The sequence below is a fragment of the Pistacia vera genome, unplaced genomic scaffold (genome assembly GCF_008641045.1).
Source record: "Pistacia vera cultivar Batoury unplaced genomic scaffold, PisVer_v2 Contig140, whole genome shotgun sequence".
Lineage (NCBI taxonomy): Eukaryota > Viridiplantae > Streptophyta > Magnoliopsida > Sapindales > Anacardiaceae > Pistacia > Pistacia vera.
This window is the reverse complement of record NW_022195467.1, coordinates 83253-101279: the sequence shown is the minus strand read 5'-3', so window position 1 is coordinate 101279 and position 18027 is coordinate 83253. Positions and strand designations below refer to the sequence as shown.

Below are 18027 nucleotides of genomic sequence, written 5' to 3'. Positions count from 1 at the left end.
ACTTTTGTGTTGTTTTTTTTTTTTGTGGCATTTTATATTAGATGTAATTTTTTTATTATATTAAATGTAATGTTTATTTGATTAAATAAATGCTTAATTTTATTAAACTAGTATAATTTTTAAAGTTATTATTATTTAATAAAAAAATCATTCCCAATATTTGATTAACATATACAAAAATAATTAGTGAAATAAATTAATTGTTGATTATTAATAAAAAGAAAAAGAAAAAGAATATTCTAAAGAATATTCTTTTTGATGTAATATTTGGTATAATAAGCTGAAGATGCAATAGTGAAATACACCAAAAGTCACACCAATTTAGTGTGAAAGTTGCATCAATTTGGTGTTTGTGGTTGGAGATGGTCTAAAAGAGTTTTTGTAGAGTAGAGGCTGGTGGATCGGTGGTGACCGATTGAATATTTGCCACCGGAATTAGCTAAGAATAGAAAACCCTAGCTTTGCGGTGACTGGCAATCAACAAGAAATTAGGTGTCGGAGTGAGAGGAGACTGGAGGTTTAAGTGATAGTAACAGAGAGAAATTTCGTTGTTGAAATCGGTTGGAATCGGCTTTGGGTAGTAATGAAATATTAACTTTGGGTGAAAAAATGGTATTTTGAAATTTTTTATGTGAAAAAGTGTCATTAAGGCAAACCTTGGGTGGGAAAAAGTCGTTTACTCTTATTTTAATTTGTTGTTGGTTTTGGCTTTTTGAAGGCTCAAAAATCATTTAAATGGCTATGTTTTGATTTAGATTAAGATCTAGAATCAACACCCTTCTATAGTTTGGCTTAGTATTCTTTAATTTGCATATAAATGGATTTCCAGTACAAAATTGGAGCTCTTTCATAGCAAAAATAATAATAAAATACAAAAGAAAATGTTTACACTTATTCTAAATCACGTTCATTCATTATTAATTGATGGCATCATCGTAAACAGGGGGTTGTGATTTGTAAACTAAATTGACGAAGATACAGGCCCACACGGCCCCTAATAAAAACATGTAGCTCACAAATGAAAACAAAACGTGGTTCATTGACTTCTGTATTATATATTTTTAGGGTGCCCAGCAGTCATCTGGTTGTTTCCTGGTATGCGCGGCACCTTCACTTCACAAACAGAACATGAAAATAAAGAAGACATTTTGTGGAACGTAATGTTGCAAGATATTCCTTTTTTTTTTTTTGTTCAGATTAGGAGAATCTGATATTCAACCTATTTTCTTGCAGCAAACCAACTCCTTATAGAATGGCTCTTCTTTTAGATAACTTTTTGCTTGTAGACAATACAATTGGCGAACACCAATCAACAAATGAACGTTAATATGCTACCGATTGATTACTGGTTTTGGTCGGTAGATAGGTCGGGTATAGGTCACAATCCGGTGGTTGAAATACAAGTAGTTTATTTTACCAGAGGATGAGAGTGCTGGAATCGGAGAAAAACCAGCATACGCCTTTTCTGATTTTGTTAAGCATATTTTGGCAACATAGTTAATTGTTCATGTTGGCGTACAAATATTGGGCGCATAATCCTCAGCGGCCATCCACGCAAAGGGAAAGAAAAAATATCATGTTATGATCTTAAGACTTTTTGGTTGATGATTAAATCTAATATCTCACAAACGTAACTAATAGCCAAAAGCATTTAGTATATTAGTTTGTACAAGCAAGTACCTGAGCAGCTTCAATTTCTGAATCTTGTTTTTGAATGTCAGAGAGCAAGGTCGTAGCATGCAAACAAACATCAAATCCGATTTTCGAAAGAATGCACGGTGGCTTTGCCTGTATGTCAAGAGTTGTAATTTGGAAATAGGGAACACGTAAGTAATCAATATCGACAATGTTGCGAAAAAAGACAGAGGGATCATCAATTGAAATGAAGATATGTTTTTACCTGAAGGCTAAAACTTCAACAAATTCTGTATCACCGGAAGCAATAAAGCAAATAATAATAGATTTTATCATCAGTGGAACATCGCAGAAAACAAATATATGTATAGCTCACAATTGATACTTGATTGTGTCTAAGAATGAGTAATTAAAAATACTTACCCTTTTCTTCTTTAACTTCTCTAATTGCAGCTGTCCATTATCCTCACCCTGTGATAATAAAATTTCAGCTCTTCTAATTATTAATAATTAAAAAGAGAAAATTCAAAGGCACCATGCTTTCTAATGAACCCACCTCCTCCGCACTCCTGTAGAAACTTCCATACGTCTGTACCTCCGAATTGTCCAGACCTCTCTTAACTACGAAACCTACCAAAGACGTTAATTCAATTTCAAAAGTCCTCTCACCAATAAACCACCACCTTAACGTATGGTTAGACTAATAACATCTGATCGATCTACTGATCAGAAGTTGTATGGTCCGTACCTCTCTCTTATCGTTCAGGACAAAAGCACAAACTCCAACACGATGCGAAGATTGTAGGAATGGTATCAGAAGTTTTAGGAATCCAATACACAAGCATCAAGTAATCTGGTTCGGCATGTGTGTACCTAAACCCTTCCTGCTCAATTTCCAGATAAAAATTAAGAATCGCAAAAGATAAAAGAAAGTGGAAGAGAGACAATTAAGATAAATTGTGTTTATTACTTGAACTGTGTTTCCACAGATTTGCCAGATGAATTGGCAATTTAATCCAAACACCCCTCTTCCTCTGCAAAATGTTACCGTCACAAACTGTAACTAAAAAAAAAAAAAACCACTCTTTATATTGGTTAAATTATAAGCCAATTACCTGTTGCCTCCAATATGATAATGATGTTCTAAGCACAGAAGTGAACACCTTGGAATCCATAGGCTTTTCCATGTTTACAGTAACTCCTCCATATGAATCCTCATCTGCATCAAGCACCAACTGCTTCTCAACGTAGATGAACTTTTGAATTTGACATGTTTTTGGTAGAATTGTGATTCTACAGAGCAATTAAAATACTTTAATCGTTAAGACTTAGAATAAGCAAGCCAACGGAAGAGACAGGTTATATCATAACATTTTGGATTATCTATTGTCAAAAAGGGTTTTGTTTTGAATGTCTCTACTTGTGAGAGTTCCTTCTTTTATATAGAATCTATCGGTTAAATACAAGGCTGAAATCAGCCATTACATCTGCCTGTGCAAGGTAAGAAGTTGACAGAAATAAACGCCTATCAATTATAGGCCTATATACAAATACTCTTCTATATATAGCTAACTAATAAGGTAGAATATTGCTGCCTTAATAGACTAGGCCAGCACATATCCAACTGTCAATTCTGCTACATCTATTAGCAGACTTGCATCATCTATATTATAAAATTAAAATGATTCTATTAAAGTATCGTCGACACTTCGTATTGTTCCTGATGGCGCGACCGTTCTCAATCTCGAGACATGTGAGGACTTCAATCATTTTTGGTGAAAGTTTAGTTCTCTTTCATTTAAAATTCTTCCACTTGCACTAAATGTTTGTTCGGATGAGACAGTTGAGACAGGAACAACGAAAACATCCAAGACAAGTCTTGATAATATCGAAAAAATACTTTTTTGGTTTTCCATTATTCTAGACATCAAAGTTAGCTCTTTGTTATGGATCTACGGCAACACTTAGGGGTTCCCAAATATTGGTGAAACTCATTACTTTGTACCTGTATGGAGGATATACATTCGTTGTTGGTGCTTCGAAGAGGAGGCTGTGCTTCAAGTTGGGTCCTCTTCGGCCTATAAGTACACTCTAAATCGAAGTCTTCATTTGTTTCTTCGATCAACTTCCTAAGTATTTGCCTCTTTGCTGGTTTCCATACCTGTTTTCATATTGCAATATACCTCTGCAGACACTCTCCACCTCTCCAGTTGATTGGCATATGCTTCGTTTTGTAAATTTTTAGTTAATGTGTCTAAATCATATTTTAAACCTGCTACTTTAATTCTAGGATCAATATAGCACCTAAACAATAAAGAAAAGGAATGGGTTCCAATATTTAAAAAAAAAAATTTCCATTGCCTTTATGGTCTCACTAAATTGCATTGTTTATGTTTTTTTTTTTTCTAAATAAATCAAAGATTTTACAATATATGTATTCCCAATTGACTAGTAGGATAATACACACCAGAAAGTTATAAAGTGGATTGGTAAAAATTTTAAGAAAATAATGATTTTTTTAGTTATATGCCAATCATTTCTTACCAAATAATGAGGACCTCTATTATTTGCTACAAAATAACTAATTATTTGCATAAGGTAAACATATCAAGCATTAAATAGTATTATTCCATCTAACAAGTTTTGTCTAATCAAAAGTTCTAAGAGACATATTTGATTTTATACAAGTTCTTGAAATTCAGCATTTCTTTTTCTTACTACTAGTAATCCAAGCTAAAGAATCTCTAATCTCTCAATATTATCTCTAATTGTTTTCATATCACTTTTCACAGTTTAAATTATAATGTGACATGCACAGCGTTGGTGAAAATTTCAAATTGTCATAAAAAGATAATTAATTTTAAAAAATCATAACTGCACTATTAGCACTTGCATTATCTAAAGTTAAACTTATCACTTTATAAAAACATCACAATTTGGTAAAACTCAACATTTTATTATAATTTGTTGACCACAGATTCACATCCATTAATCTAAATCCTAATAAATTATATTAATTTATATTCGTTATCAAATAATGACTAGTCACACAAATATAATCTTGTTTTGCTCTACCACTCAAATATCGGCGGTTGACCACACTAACATGACAATATGTATTTTATTTTTTAATTCTAATTTCATTTTCCCAAACAATTTTATTAATCATTTCTAGTTGCAGTTTTAGAATAACTTTTAAATCCTGGAAATGAATTTTTTATAAATCTTTCAAAATATTATCTTCAGCCATATTGATAGGTTGATCAGTTCAGCAATATATAAACTAATTGTTCCCTATATCCATCAGAATTATAACGCTAAGTAGTACTCATATTAGTTATTTAGTTTGATTGATTCTTTATTTCCATGTTGAGTAATATGTTTATTAGCATGCATTTTTAAAGTACTAGTACCATTACCTGAATCAGCTTATAAATATTTCTACAATACTTTCATCTACTTTCTTCACTTGAACTCCATTTCTGTCTTGTAAACTTATCGAAATGCACCCAAACATCTGATGTGCCTGTTGTCGGTTTGACAGCAGTTGATACCCGCTTCTGCTTGAGATGAAGTGTACGAGGACGACGATTACGAGGGCGACTTCTAGAACCACTAGGAGCTATAGCAGCATGGGAGGAGTCGGGGAATTATGAGGTGTTCAGATTCTGAGATTGGAAAGCAGGACTATTTGAATCTACTGCATTTATGTTTGTAAATCAGGGACTAGGTAGTTTCCTTCATCACGAAATAGATGGATGGAAATATCTATCCATTGTAGTTAAAAAAAAAAAAAAAAAATTTGAATATGAAGAAATAAAAATTAAAGAAGAGAATTGGAATTTGGAAATATGAATTAAATGGCAAAAACTAATAACAATTAAATGAGAGCAAATTGACAAATGACAACAAAGAGAATAATTGAGAGATTTCAATAGAGATGAGAAAAATGAAGAATTTGGGATGTGAGAAAATATGAGAGTTTAGGGCCTATTTATAGAAAAAAATGGGAAAAGAAAATGACCCCCCCAATTGCTATATTTCAAAGGTAAAAGGGCATTTGCCAAAAAAAAAAAAAAAAAAAAATTATTTATTAAAATTTTTTTTTTTTGCCCAACCCGCGGTTGGCGGTTTTTTTTTTTTTTTTTTAAAAGTCCCCGCGGTTGGCCATATTAAAACCCGGCCCACTCGGTGGGGTACATGAGGGTCGGGTTCAATGACTCGCCTTTTAGGCGGTCCGGATTGAACCCTCCTTAATGCGGGCTGGGTTAGGGTTGACCGGCCTAACCGGGCTCATTTGTTCCACCTCTAGCTCTTTCTAATATTCTAGTTTCTCACTTATCGATATGTAAGCACAAATAGGGAAACTAACTCAAGATAGTAGAAATGACATGATGCATATGCACAAATGCATAAACTTTTTCTATGCAATGCATTTTCTTTTCTGTTTCTCTTCTTTCTTTTCTGTTTCTATTCTTTCTTTTCTGTTTTTCTTGCTTTTCTATTATTTCTTTCTTTTCTTTTCTATTCTTTTCTTTGTCGATCGGACTTGGTTGAGGCATGGATTTAGAACCCTGGTCGTGTGAGTGTATTCTCAAATTCTTTCTTGGGTACAGTCCTCATTCACATGCACTTCTTACGGACTATACAAATTCTTCTTTCTTATTCTTAAGCCGCTCAGTAAAGGTGGCATGCATGTGGGGTTATTCTTCTTCTCGGTCACTCACGGGCTCCCCATCGCAACAACCTTCTCTTCTCTTCTCTTTTTATATTTCTTTAAATAAAATTTCAGGTTTGAGGTATTCTTTAATTATGTTCTTTAGATAATCATTCTACAATGAATTTCTTTTCTTTCTTGCTCTTTATTTTTTAATGTTCTCATACATGTATATATGCATGTAAATATGCTCATTCTTTGCTATTCTTTCTAAATGCAAATGCCCAAATGTAAGAATGCATTATGACATATAAAGATATCATTATGGAACTAATATTCTCTACTAACAACATTTCCACAAGAAGGTAATATTCTAACATACTCATATATATGCACTTTCTTTAAAATTTCATCAAACATCTTACATGCACATACAAACCCTAAATTGGTTACACTTTCACATATTTCTCAAGCCACCAAAATTGGAGCAAGTAACTCTCTAAAGCCAACATCCAACCTAGCCGAAAATTCAACTCCACCACTCAACATCCATTCTTCCATAATTCATCCAAAACTTCATCAACTCGACACATACAAATCATCACTTCTCATAGCCATGAGATTCACATATCAAACAACCTCAATTTCAATCCATAATTCTCATCATCCAAAAACACATACAACATATAAGAAATTTCTCTACACAAGTATTTATCCAATCAAAGCTAAAGTTAGATTTACTTACTTGGAATTTGAGCAATTCCAAAACTATAATCTCTCATTGGTAGAATTCCACTTCCTCTTAAACCCTAAGCATATAAACCATAAGAATTCAAAATTTTTAAATATAATCTCACATCTTGATGTAAGAATCTTACCTTTGGATGCTTAGGATTGAAAATATATCAAAATGTAGCCAAAATCCTATAATTTCCTTGAAAATTTAGTGAAGAAATTTGAGAGAATTTAGGGTGAAGGTGGCTTGAACTATGGGTGGAGTGGCTAGGGTTTCTCTTCTTGAACTCTTATTACTACATAATAATATATATAGTTTCCCATTTTACTCTTGCACTTTCTAAAAATTCTATCTATGTCCCTTAGTCAATGACAAGAACACCCTCATTTTTATTAACTTCTTCATGTTATTCTACTTCTTTTCACTCCCCACTTTTTTAACTAATTATGAGTAAAAAGACCATTTTATCCCTAATAAAATTACAAGGAATTTTCTTCACACTTGTTCAAGATAACTTTAACAAAATTCAACTAAGGGTATTAGGGCACAAATAAAGCTACGTACCTTGATGTGGGCATTACAATTCTCTTCCACTCGTCCCTAAAATTCAAACGAACAATTCGGGATAATGGCTCCGCATATCCTGTTCTACTTCCCATGTAGCTTCTTCTATTTTATGATTCCTCCATAAGACTTTTACTAATGGAATATTCTTGTTTTGGAGCTCCTTAACGTTTCTATCCAATATCTGTACTGGATGCTCCTTATAAACAAGATCATTTTTTAAGTCCACTTCATCTACTTTTAATATATGGAAAGGATCACTAAAATACCTTCGGAGCATGGAGACATGGAACACATTATGCACTTTATCCATATTTGGTGGTAGCGCTAATTTGTAAGCTATCTTTCCCACTTGTTGTAACACTTCAAAGGGACCAATGTATCTCAGAGCTAGCTTCCCTTTTCCGCCAAAGCGCATTACTCGCTTATAGGGGGAAATTTTGATAAACAATTTGTCACCCACTTCAAATTCTACATCTTTTCTCTTTAAATCTGCATAACTCTTTTGTCTGTCTTGGGCTTGTTTCATTCTATTTCTGATCAAGTTGATGTCTTCTATCATTTTCTGAGTTATTTCAGGTCTAAGAGCTGTTTCCAAAGCATCTTTCTCTCTTACTTCATTCCAATGCAGTGGAGACCTACATCGTCTACCATACAAAGCTGCATAAGGAGCCATCTTAATTGTAGACTGATAATTGTTGTTATAAGCAAATTCTACCAATGGTAACCTCTCATGCCAAGTCATTTTATAATCCATTCAACACGCTCTCAACATATCCTCAAGTACCTGATTTGCTCTTTCAGTTTGGTCATCTGTTTGAGGGTGATATGCTGTACTAAATGCTAATCTGGTACCCAAGTTTCTTTATAGACTGGTCCAAAAAGCTAAAACAAATCTGGAATCTCTATCCGATACTATGGTCTTGGGCACTCCATGGAGTCTAACTATCTCTCTAATATAAATCTAGGCCAGCTAATCTGCTGTAGTATTATCCTTTACTGGAAGGAAATGCGCTAATTTGGTTAATCTGTCTACTATTACCCGTATCACATTATACCATTTTTGAACTCTTGGAAGGCCTGTAATGAAATCCGTTGATATATTTTCCCATTTCCATTCAGGAATGCTGAGTGGCTGAAGCAATCCTGATGGCCTCTGGTGTTTTGCTTTAACCTGTTGACAAACCAGACATTTAGCTACATAATCTCTGTTATCTTTCTTCATACCTAGCCACCAATAACTCTTCTTTAGATCTTGATACATCTTAGTTCCTCCAGGATGAGCAGTGTATGGGGTGTATGAGCCTCCTCAAGAATCTTTTTCTTCAACTCAACATCTTGGGGAATGCATATGCGATTTTGGAAATGGAGGACACCATCTAAAAGGTGAAATTCTGATATCTCGCCTTCCAACACTTGTCGACTTATTTTCTGACACCACTCATCGACAATTTGCTTTTCTTTAATCGTTCCAGTAAATTAGGCTAAATTTCTAACCTGACAATCCTTCCTAGTATCACTTCAATCTATTCCCTGCACAATTCTTCTAATAATTCTTTTTGCATTGTGAGTCAGGACAAATAGGCTTTTCTACTCAAGGCAACAGCAACTACGTTAGCTTTCCCAGGCTGATACTTAATTTCACAATCATAATCTTTTACCAGCTCTAACCTTCTCATTTGTCTCATATTCAGCTCCCTCTCGGTGAAGAAATACTTTAAACTCTTATGATCAATATAAATATTGCTCTTTGCTCCATACAAGTAATGCTTCCATATTTTTAGTGCAAATATTACAACGGCCAACTCTAAATCATGTGTAAGGTATCTCGTCTCATACTCTTTCAACTATCGAGAAGCATAGGCTATTACCCTACCCAACTGCATCAATACTGCACCAAGTCCCTGAAGTGAGACATCTGTATAAATATCATAGTCTACACCCTCCTGTGGTAACACTAGGATAGGAGCTGTGGTTAATCTTTTTTTTAACTCCTAAAATCTTTCTTCACAGGCATCCAACCATATGAAGGGCGTTCTCTGCTTGGTAAGAGCTGTAAGCGGCTTAGCCAACTGAGCAAATCCTGCCACAAACCGTCTATAATAGCCTGCTAGCCCCAAGAAACTTCTAACCTCCTTTACTGTCTTTGGCTTTTGCTACTTGAGAATTGCCTTCACCTTACTAGGATCCACTAATACACCTTCCTTTGAGATAGTATGACCTAGGAAGATAACTTGATCCAGCCAAAACTCACACTCAGAAAATTTGACAAACAGTTTCTTATCTCTTAATCGTTGTAGCACAAATCTTAGGTGTTCTTCATACTTCTCTCTTGTCTTAGAAAAAATCAGGATGTCATCAATAAACACTACTATAAATCGATCAAGACAATCATTGAACACCCAGTTCATTAAATCCATAAAGACTGCTAGGGCATTGGTTAACCCAAAAAGCATTACCACAAACTCATAATGCTCATATCTGGTACGAAATGTGCAATATCTTGCTCTGCCACTCTTACTTGATGATAACCTGACCTCAAATCAATCTTTGAGAACACTACTGCTCCTTTAAGCTAATCAAATAAATCATCTATGCGAGGTAACGGGTACTTATTCTTCACTGTCACTTATTCAACTCTCTGTAATCTATACACATCCGTAGGGATCCATCTTTCTTCTTCACAAATAGGATTGGAGCACCCCAAAGAGAGTGGCTAGGTTGAATAAAGCCCTTAGCTAAGAGTTCCTGAAGTTGCTTCTTCAATTCCTGAAGCTTGGCTGGGGCCATCCGATAAGGGGCTTTAGAAATTGGTGCTGTCCCTGGTGCCAATTCAATGCTAAATTCTACTTCTCTTTCCGGAGGTAAACTAGGCAAATCTTTCGGAAATACATCTAGAAACTCCCAAACTATTGGCACCTTCTGAATCTCTGGTTGCGGGACATCACTGCTTTGCACAACATGGGCAATGTACCCAGAACACTATTTTCTTAACATCTTTCTAGTATTTTCACTGCTAATTAACATACTAAGCTAGTGGCCCTCGCCAAAACTAAACTTATCACCATCATCAAGATTAAATCTTGCTTTCTTCTTTCGGCAATATCTCCTCAGGAAATCCATGCCGAAAATAACATCAAAATCGGGCATATCAAACACAATCAAATCCACCGGTAACACCCTTCCATGGATAGCTATGGACTCCCCTGGAAGCATCTCCTGAGTTACCACACTAACACCATCTAGCAATTCTATCTTAATAGGCTATCCCACTATAATAGGTTTCAAACCTAATCTCTCTAAGATCCCATGTGTAATAAATGAATGTGTGGCTCCATAATCAATCAATGCATAAAGGGGAATTGAATGAAATAATAATTGACCGATAACTACAGATGGGCTAGCCTCGGCTTCACTCTTTTCTTTGCCGATCGGACTCGGTTGAGGCATGGATTTGGAACCCTGGCTGTGTGAGTGTATTCTCAAATTCTTTCTTGGGTACAGTCCTCATCCACATGCACTTCTTACGGACTGTAAAAATTCTTCTGTGCATGTGGGGTTATTCTTCTTCTCGGTCACTCACGGGCTCCTCATCGCATCAACATTCTCTTCTCTTCTCTTTTTATATTTCTTTAAATAAAATTTCAGGTTTGAGGTATTCTTTAATTATGTTCTTTAGATAATGATTCTACAATGAATTTGTATTCTTTCTTTCTCTTTATTCTTCAATGTTCTCATACATATATATGCGCATGTAAATATGCTCATTCTTTGCTATTCTTTCTAAAGGCAAATGCCCAAATGTAAGAATGCATTATGGTATATAAAGATATCATTATGGAACTAATATTCTCTACTAACAACATTTCCATAACAAGGTAATATTCTAACATACTCATATATATGCACTTTCTTTGAAATTTCATCAAACACCTTACATGCACATACAAACCCTAAATTGGTTACACTTCCACATATTTCTCAAGCCACCAAAATTGGAGCAAATAACTCTCTAAAGCCAACATCCAACCTAGCCGAAAATTCAACTCCACCACTCAACATCCATTCTTCCATAATTCATCCAAAACTTCAGCAACTCAACACGTACAAATCATCACTTCTCATAGCCATGAGATTCACATATCAAACAACCTCAATTCTAATCCATAATTCTCATCATCCAAAAACACATACAACATATAAGAAATTTCTCTACACAAGTATTTATCCAATCAAAACTAAAGTTGGATTTACTTATCTTGAATTTGGGCAATTCCAACACTATAATCTCTCTTTGGTAGAATTCCCCTTCCTCTTAAACCCTAAGCATATAAACCATAAGAATTCAAAATTTTTAAATTTAATCTCACATCTTGATGTAAGAATCTTACCTTTGGATGCTTAGGATTGAAAATCTATCAAAATCTAGCCAAAATCCTATGAATTTCCTTGAAAATTTAGTGAAGAAATTTGAGAGAATTTGGGGTGAAGGTGGCGTGAACTATGGGTGGAGTGGCTAGGGTTTCTCTTCTTGAACTCTTATTACTACATATAATATATGTAGTTTCCCATTTTACCCTTGCACTTTGTAAAAATTTCATCTATGTCCCTTAGTCAATTACAAGAATATCCTCATTTTTATTAACTTCTCTATGTTATTCTACTTCTTTTCACTCTCCACTTTTTCAACTAATTATTAGTGAAAAGACCATTTTATCCCTAATAGAGTTTTAAGGAATTTTCTTCACACTTGTTCAAGATAACTTTAACAAAATTCAACTAAGGGTATTAGGGCATAAATAAGCTATGTACCTTGATGTGAGCGTTACATAATACTTATCAAATATATAAATAACTTTCCACAAAGTGCATCTATCCATCTATGTAGGGTTTGAGAAAAATGAGTATATATATGTAGGATAATCTTGTAATTAAATATATAGTATAAGGGTAATTTAGTATAATTAATACTAAAATTGTCGGGCCTGAAGACATACCCAAGCCTAGCCCGTACCCGAGGTTGGGCCTTAAAATTAGGCCCAAGCCCAAGCCCAAGCTTGCGAACATCGGGTAAAGCCTGACCTTTTCGGGCAGGGCTGGGTATCTAAAAATATCGGGTCCATTGCCATCTCTAGTCCTCGGTTTCAGTTCCAATTCCATGGTTCGGGTTCGGTTCTTGAAATGGTAGATCCAGATGCTAACCCGCACAATGTCGATTCCACCAATTTTGGAATCAAAATCAACCCTGTGAAAGTCAGTTCTGGTTAGGAATCAAAACCGCACCTTGAGTACCTGTTGGTTCTGGTTCTACCCTAAAAAATTTTAGCCCTAGTTTATATTGCATGAATAACGTGGTAAGAGACATTAGGTGAATGGGAATTAATTAAAGTTGCAGTTGCAGGCGATGAGAGGTTTCTCCTCAAGAGTCAAGAGGCAACATGTTTGACAATGAGCAGGCGAGAGTTAGTTAATGACATTTTCATCCCTGATCTTTGACAAAGTTTTTAACTACGGCCAACAAAACCAAGAAAAGCAACTTCAGTCCCTTTTTCTCCATTAAATGGTGTAACGGCATTTTTGTCCTTTTGTACAAAATACAAATAAGTGAATAACTTTATGAAATTTTTAATTACAATTCTTAAAAGAGTAATGCTATTGGTCCATAATTGATCTTAATAAACTCACCTCTAAATTTACTCCATTAATATTTTAAACATATATAAATGTCTAAATAAACCCTATCCATTTACAAAATAACTCTTTGTTTTATATTTTTACTAATGTTACACTTAATCTTTGTTTTATATATATTCTTCTTATTTTTTTTTTTTTAATCTTCATTTAATATATCAATCAAGCATATAAACAATTGTGCATATTGGCATCACATGCGTTGTTTTTTTTTTTTAGAAACAATAAAATATGATGAAATAAGCCCAAAAAATTAAACGCATATATGGTATTGACCAAAATAATTTCATCTTGATTATTTCAAAATAAAGTTAGGGTTTATAATGTAGAAAAGGAAGTAGAAAATTAATATTAATAGCAGAAAATTTATTCTAAATAGATTGTGCATAAAATACTTTTAAGTCTATTTAGTAATTTTCATTAAGGATAAAACTCTAATTAAGAAAATAATAATTGGGATCAACTAAGATAAAAAGTGGGGGCCAATACCATCACTCTTTTTTTAATTTAATAATAAATTAAAAGATAAAAGAAATAATAGAGTAAAAGTTAAAACACATGTATATATAAAAATTAGGTAATATAATAAATAAAAACATTTGAAAAAAAAAAAAAAAAAAAATACTAACCCCAGTTCCCAGTTCCCAGCCCCACCCTCACCAGTCACCTCTAGCTTGTCCCACCACTTTCCATAGCTAAATCACTTGACAACCCCAATTAGCCTGAATTTTACCAAGTACAAACTACAAAAGACATCGATTATCTTCCCGACCTCAGTGCAAGATAGATGGTGAAGAAGATGTTTATGTTCACAAGGCGTACTCGGATCAATTTGAGAATGATTTTACATTATTCCTCAAATTACAGTCGGAAGAGTTGAAAACTGGAGGCCGCATGGTCCCTTTCACAAATGGCTAATGATAAACACAACCCCTAATCTTTGCGAGCGATTAGGGATGGCTGCAAATGATTTGGCTTCGGAGGTAACTCGCACTTTTTTTGTGTGCATTGAGGATACAAGTGTCCGGGTATTGATTGTTGGCTAGTTAATTAAAAGGGCTCTTGAGAATTACAATAATGGTAGCTATATATTATATTTTGATTTAGATATTTGCAATAAAGAGGATTTCACCTTAATTAACGTTGGCTCGGAAAATCAGTAGAGTCTACACTCTTATTTTCACCAAGTAATGAAAAATTCGAAATACAATAAAAATTGAAGGATCAAAGGTGTCCCTTCGATTAGATTTTCCCCTAGTCGAATTAATTGTTTGGTTAAGGGGAAGACGAGCGAAATCTACTTTACTAAAGTCCCCTTTATTGGATGGAACCACTTTATCATTTTGGAGGAAAAAGAATAAATTATGTTTTAAGCAATGTTTTAATAGTTGGACCGAGCCTTGACCCGGTCAAGGGGCCGGTCCCTGGGTTGTATGGTCTAACCGGTGGATCAAATGGATGACGTCAACATGAAACCTTAGTGTGAAAATTAACAAACATACCCTTGAGAAATTACACATCAGTCCCTACAGGTTTGAAATCTAGTAAACACACCCTTATAATCTGGCCAAGAAACCTTACCCTCCACGACTGCAATCCACCCCAGATCAGCCCAATGCTGGACAAACCACCACCATGTCTCCACGAAAAACCTAATCCACCACAAAACACCACCATTTGCCACAACAAACCCACCATAAACGAGGGGAGCTGTCTAGTGGAGATAGCAAGCTGGTGAGATGGTGTCGGTGCTAAGTGGACGATATGGTGTGGACGGCTAAAGGTCGTGCATCGCGAAGAAGAAACCCAGATTTGGCAAAGGTGAGGGCGACGAAATCAGGCCAAAAAAGGCGTGAATTGGCTTCAAAGGTGTTTTCCGTGATTTTGGATGCAAAATCTGTCGGAAAATAGCAAAATAGTCAGCGAGAGTTGATTGGTTCTTTGACCCGACAATTGAAATGGCAATTGAAATGGCGGCTCAACGTTGTTCCGCCTGTTCAACTGAGGTCAATCCGAGCCAATGGCTAAATCGAGTTTAGAGTGTCCTCGGACCGTAGAAGGGGTTGGTTCCCAGTCAAACTGGTCAGTCCGATCTAGATTTTAAAACCATGGCTTTAACTTTTAAGCGCGGGCTAATTAGTGAGCGTAAGCAACAATCTCTCTGATGTGGGTATTCTAATAATAATAACAAAACTATGGTTTCTACAAAAACAATCATTTATATATCATGCCAGCTGAGATCATAACATTATTTTATATATAACTCAAATTCAGGGGCTGATTGTAGTATCAAGATTAGATTCATTCAATATGCCGTTCTATGCACCTTCTGCGGAAGAAGTAAGGCATATTATTGAGAAAGAAGGATCGTTTAACATCCATTAGCTTCAAACATTCCATCTAAGTTGGGTCCAAAACTTTGACAATGATAATAAAAAAGGCTTAGAGTTAGACAAGTACGCGGGAGGCAATCAAGTTCCAGATCGCTCAAGAGCAGCAGTAGAGTCACTCTTCTTGTAAATCATTTTGGGAAAGCCATCATGGATGATTTGTTTCAAAGATTTTCAATCAAAGTAACCGAGCACTTAGAAATGGAGGCAGAAGCATATCCGAATGTGTAAACTGCATTAAATTCTAATTTGTAAGCTTTGTCTGGTATTACTCCTTCGTGCTTGTGTGAATCATGTTCGAGAGTTTTATGTCAATTGATATACAGTTCTGTTGGATGCCATCCTCATCCCTACCAACTGTCAATTTATTTAAAGTAGTTTCCTTTAAAACTTTAAGACACTTAAAGAAATGTATATATTCTATTAAAGGTGCCGACTAAAAATAATAAAAATGGAGTAAAAAGTGTGATTACATTTGGCCCATTGTTGATCTTGTTTAGCTTATCTGCAACTGCAAGTACACATCGGCCCTGGATTGGTTTTCCTGATAAGGACAACAATTAGTGCCTACGCTAGAAATACGTCATTAATTCATTTAATGGGAGCTGCCGTGACGTTAATCAAAACTTTAACTTTGTATGTTAATCAACAGTTATATATCATCCTAATCTTACACGTCTCCATAATAATCAAACGACGATCCCAAAGATCTGCTTTTTCTAGAACTTGGTGGTTTGATGCATGAGGTGTTAAGACATAAGGCAATAATGGAGTTAGAGCAAGCTCTACATATGAATGGAGGAGATGGAGATAACAGCTATGCTAACAACTCTTCACAACAGGTCAGTCGGATCAATTCCTCTCCCTTTCTCTCTTTTTTGCCCTCTGTTATTTATTCACTGATCAATTGCATCATCATCTTTTAGAAAGAGGCGATCTTGAAAGCTAAGCCCCTGCTACAAGAAACCATGACTGAATTCTATTGCAATAACTTCCCAGACTGCATCAGATTTACAGATATGGGGTGCTCTACTGGGCCTAACGCACTTTTGCCTACATGGGAAATTTTAGATGCCCTTCACAAAACCTGTCACAGCTTGAACCGAAAGCCACCTCTATTGCACGTCTTTCTCAATGATCTTCCTGGAAATGATTTCAACACAATTTTTAAATCACTTCCAGGGTTTTATGAGAGACTGAAGAAAGGGGGGAATCAAAATGAGTTTTTGTCATGTTTCATTGCTGCAGTGGCCGGATCTTTCTATGGGAGACTATTTCCTCCTCGTTTCCTTCACTTTGTTTTCTCCTCTTACAGCCTCCACTGGCTCTCTAAGGTACAATTAAGGTTTTTTTAATCAAATGATTATTAATTTGACATGATATAATTGAATCAACCCACATATGAGTTGGTTTTTTCCTTGCTAATTGATAAATTTGAGCTCACATATATAACCAATAATAAGACTATTTTTTCAATTATTATGAGGTACCTGAAGGGCTAGTAAGTGAACTGTCGATTCCGGTGAACAAATGGAATATTTATCCAACAAGAACAAGTCCACCTGGTGTGCACGAGGCGTACTTGGATCAATTTGAGAAAGATTTCACAACATTTCTCAAGTTACGTTCACAAGAGTTGATTACTGGAGGCCGTATGATCCTTACACTTAGGGGCAATCAATCAAAGGATGAATCTTTGAAGAATTATCGCCCTATACTTTTGGAGTTAATTGGACAGACATTGCACGAAATGGTCTTAGAGGTATCCATCTTTTACTCTTATATATCTGTATACGAGGCATGTGAGATATTATTTATACATTTCTCTCTCTGTTGTAGGGAGTAGTTGAAGAATTGAAATTAGACACATTCAATATTCCAATGTATGTACCTTCTCTTGAAGAAGTAAGACATGTGATTCAAAGAGAAGAATCCTACGATATCAATCTACTCGAAACGTTCGAGCTAAGTTGGGATGCAGGGTCTAACGATGGTGAAAATAGCTTAGAGGGAAAGTATACAAGAGGCAAGCAAGTGGCAATGAAGTTCAGACCTGTAGTAGAGCCCATTCTAATGAGCCATTTTGGAAATGACATATTGGATGATTTATTCCAGAGACTTTCTATCAGGGTTGCAGATTACATGGAAAAGGGGCTAGGAGTGCACACAAATGTGATCATTTCCTTAACAAAGAAATGATTTATGTGTTTTATCCAATTGCGTTATCAATCATTGTTTTTCTAATCATCTTGGAAATGTTTGAGTTTGTAATATAATAATTTTTTATGAGTTCAAACATTACATATGAGCAAATCAAGCAAAGGTTGAGTTCATAAAGCAATCATCCACGAAAC

General features: G+C 35.0%; 1 protein-coding gene and 1 pseudogene across 1 annotated transcript; one reads left to right on the top strand and one right to left on the bottom strand.

Annotated features, from left to right (window-relative positions):
* Positions 1-1331: 1331 nt before the first annotated feature.
* On the bottom strand, positions 1332-8010 carry LOC116123162 (annotated as a pseudogene).
* An 8430-nt stretch (positions 8011-16440) lies between these two features.
* On the top strand, positions 16441-17872 carry LOC116123161 (probable caffeine synthase 3). The gene is made up of 5 exons (XM_031408970.1): positions 16441-16515; positions 16600-17007; positions 17160-17435; positions 17513-17642; positions 17682-17872. Exons 1-5 carry the CDS (start codon positions 16441-16443, stop codon positions 17870-17872), a joined length of 1080 nt encoding a protein of 359 aa, XP_031264830.1.
* The last annotated feature ends 155 nt before the right edge of the window (positions 17873-18027 follow it).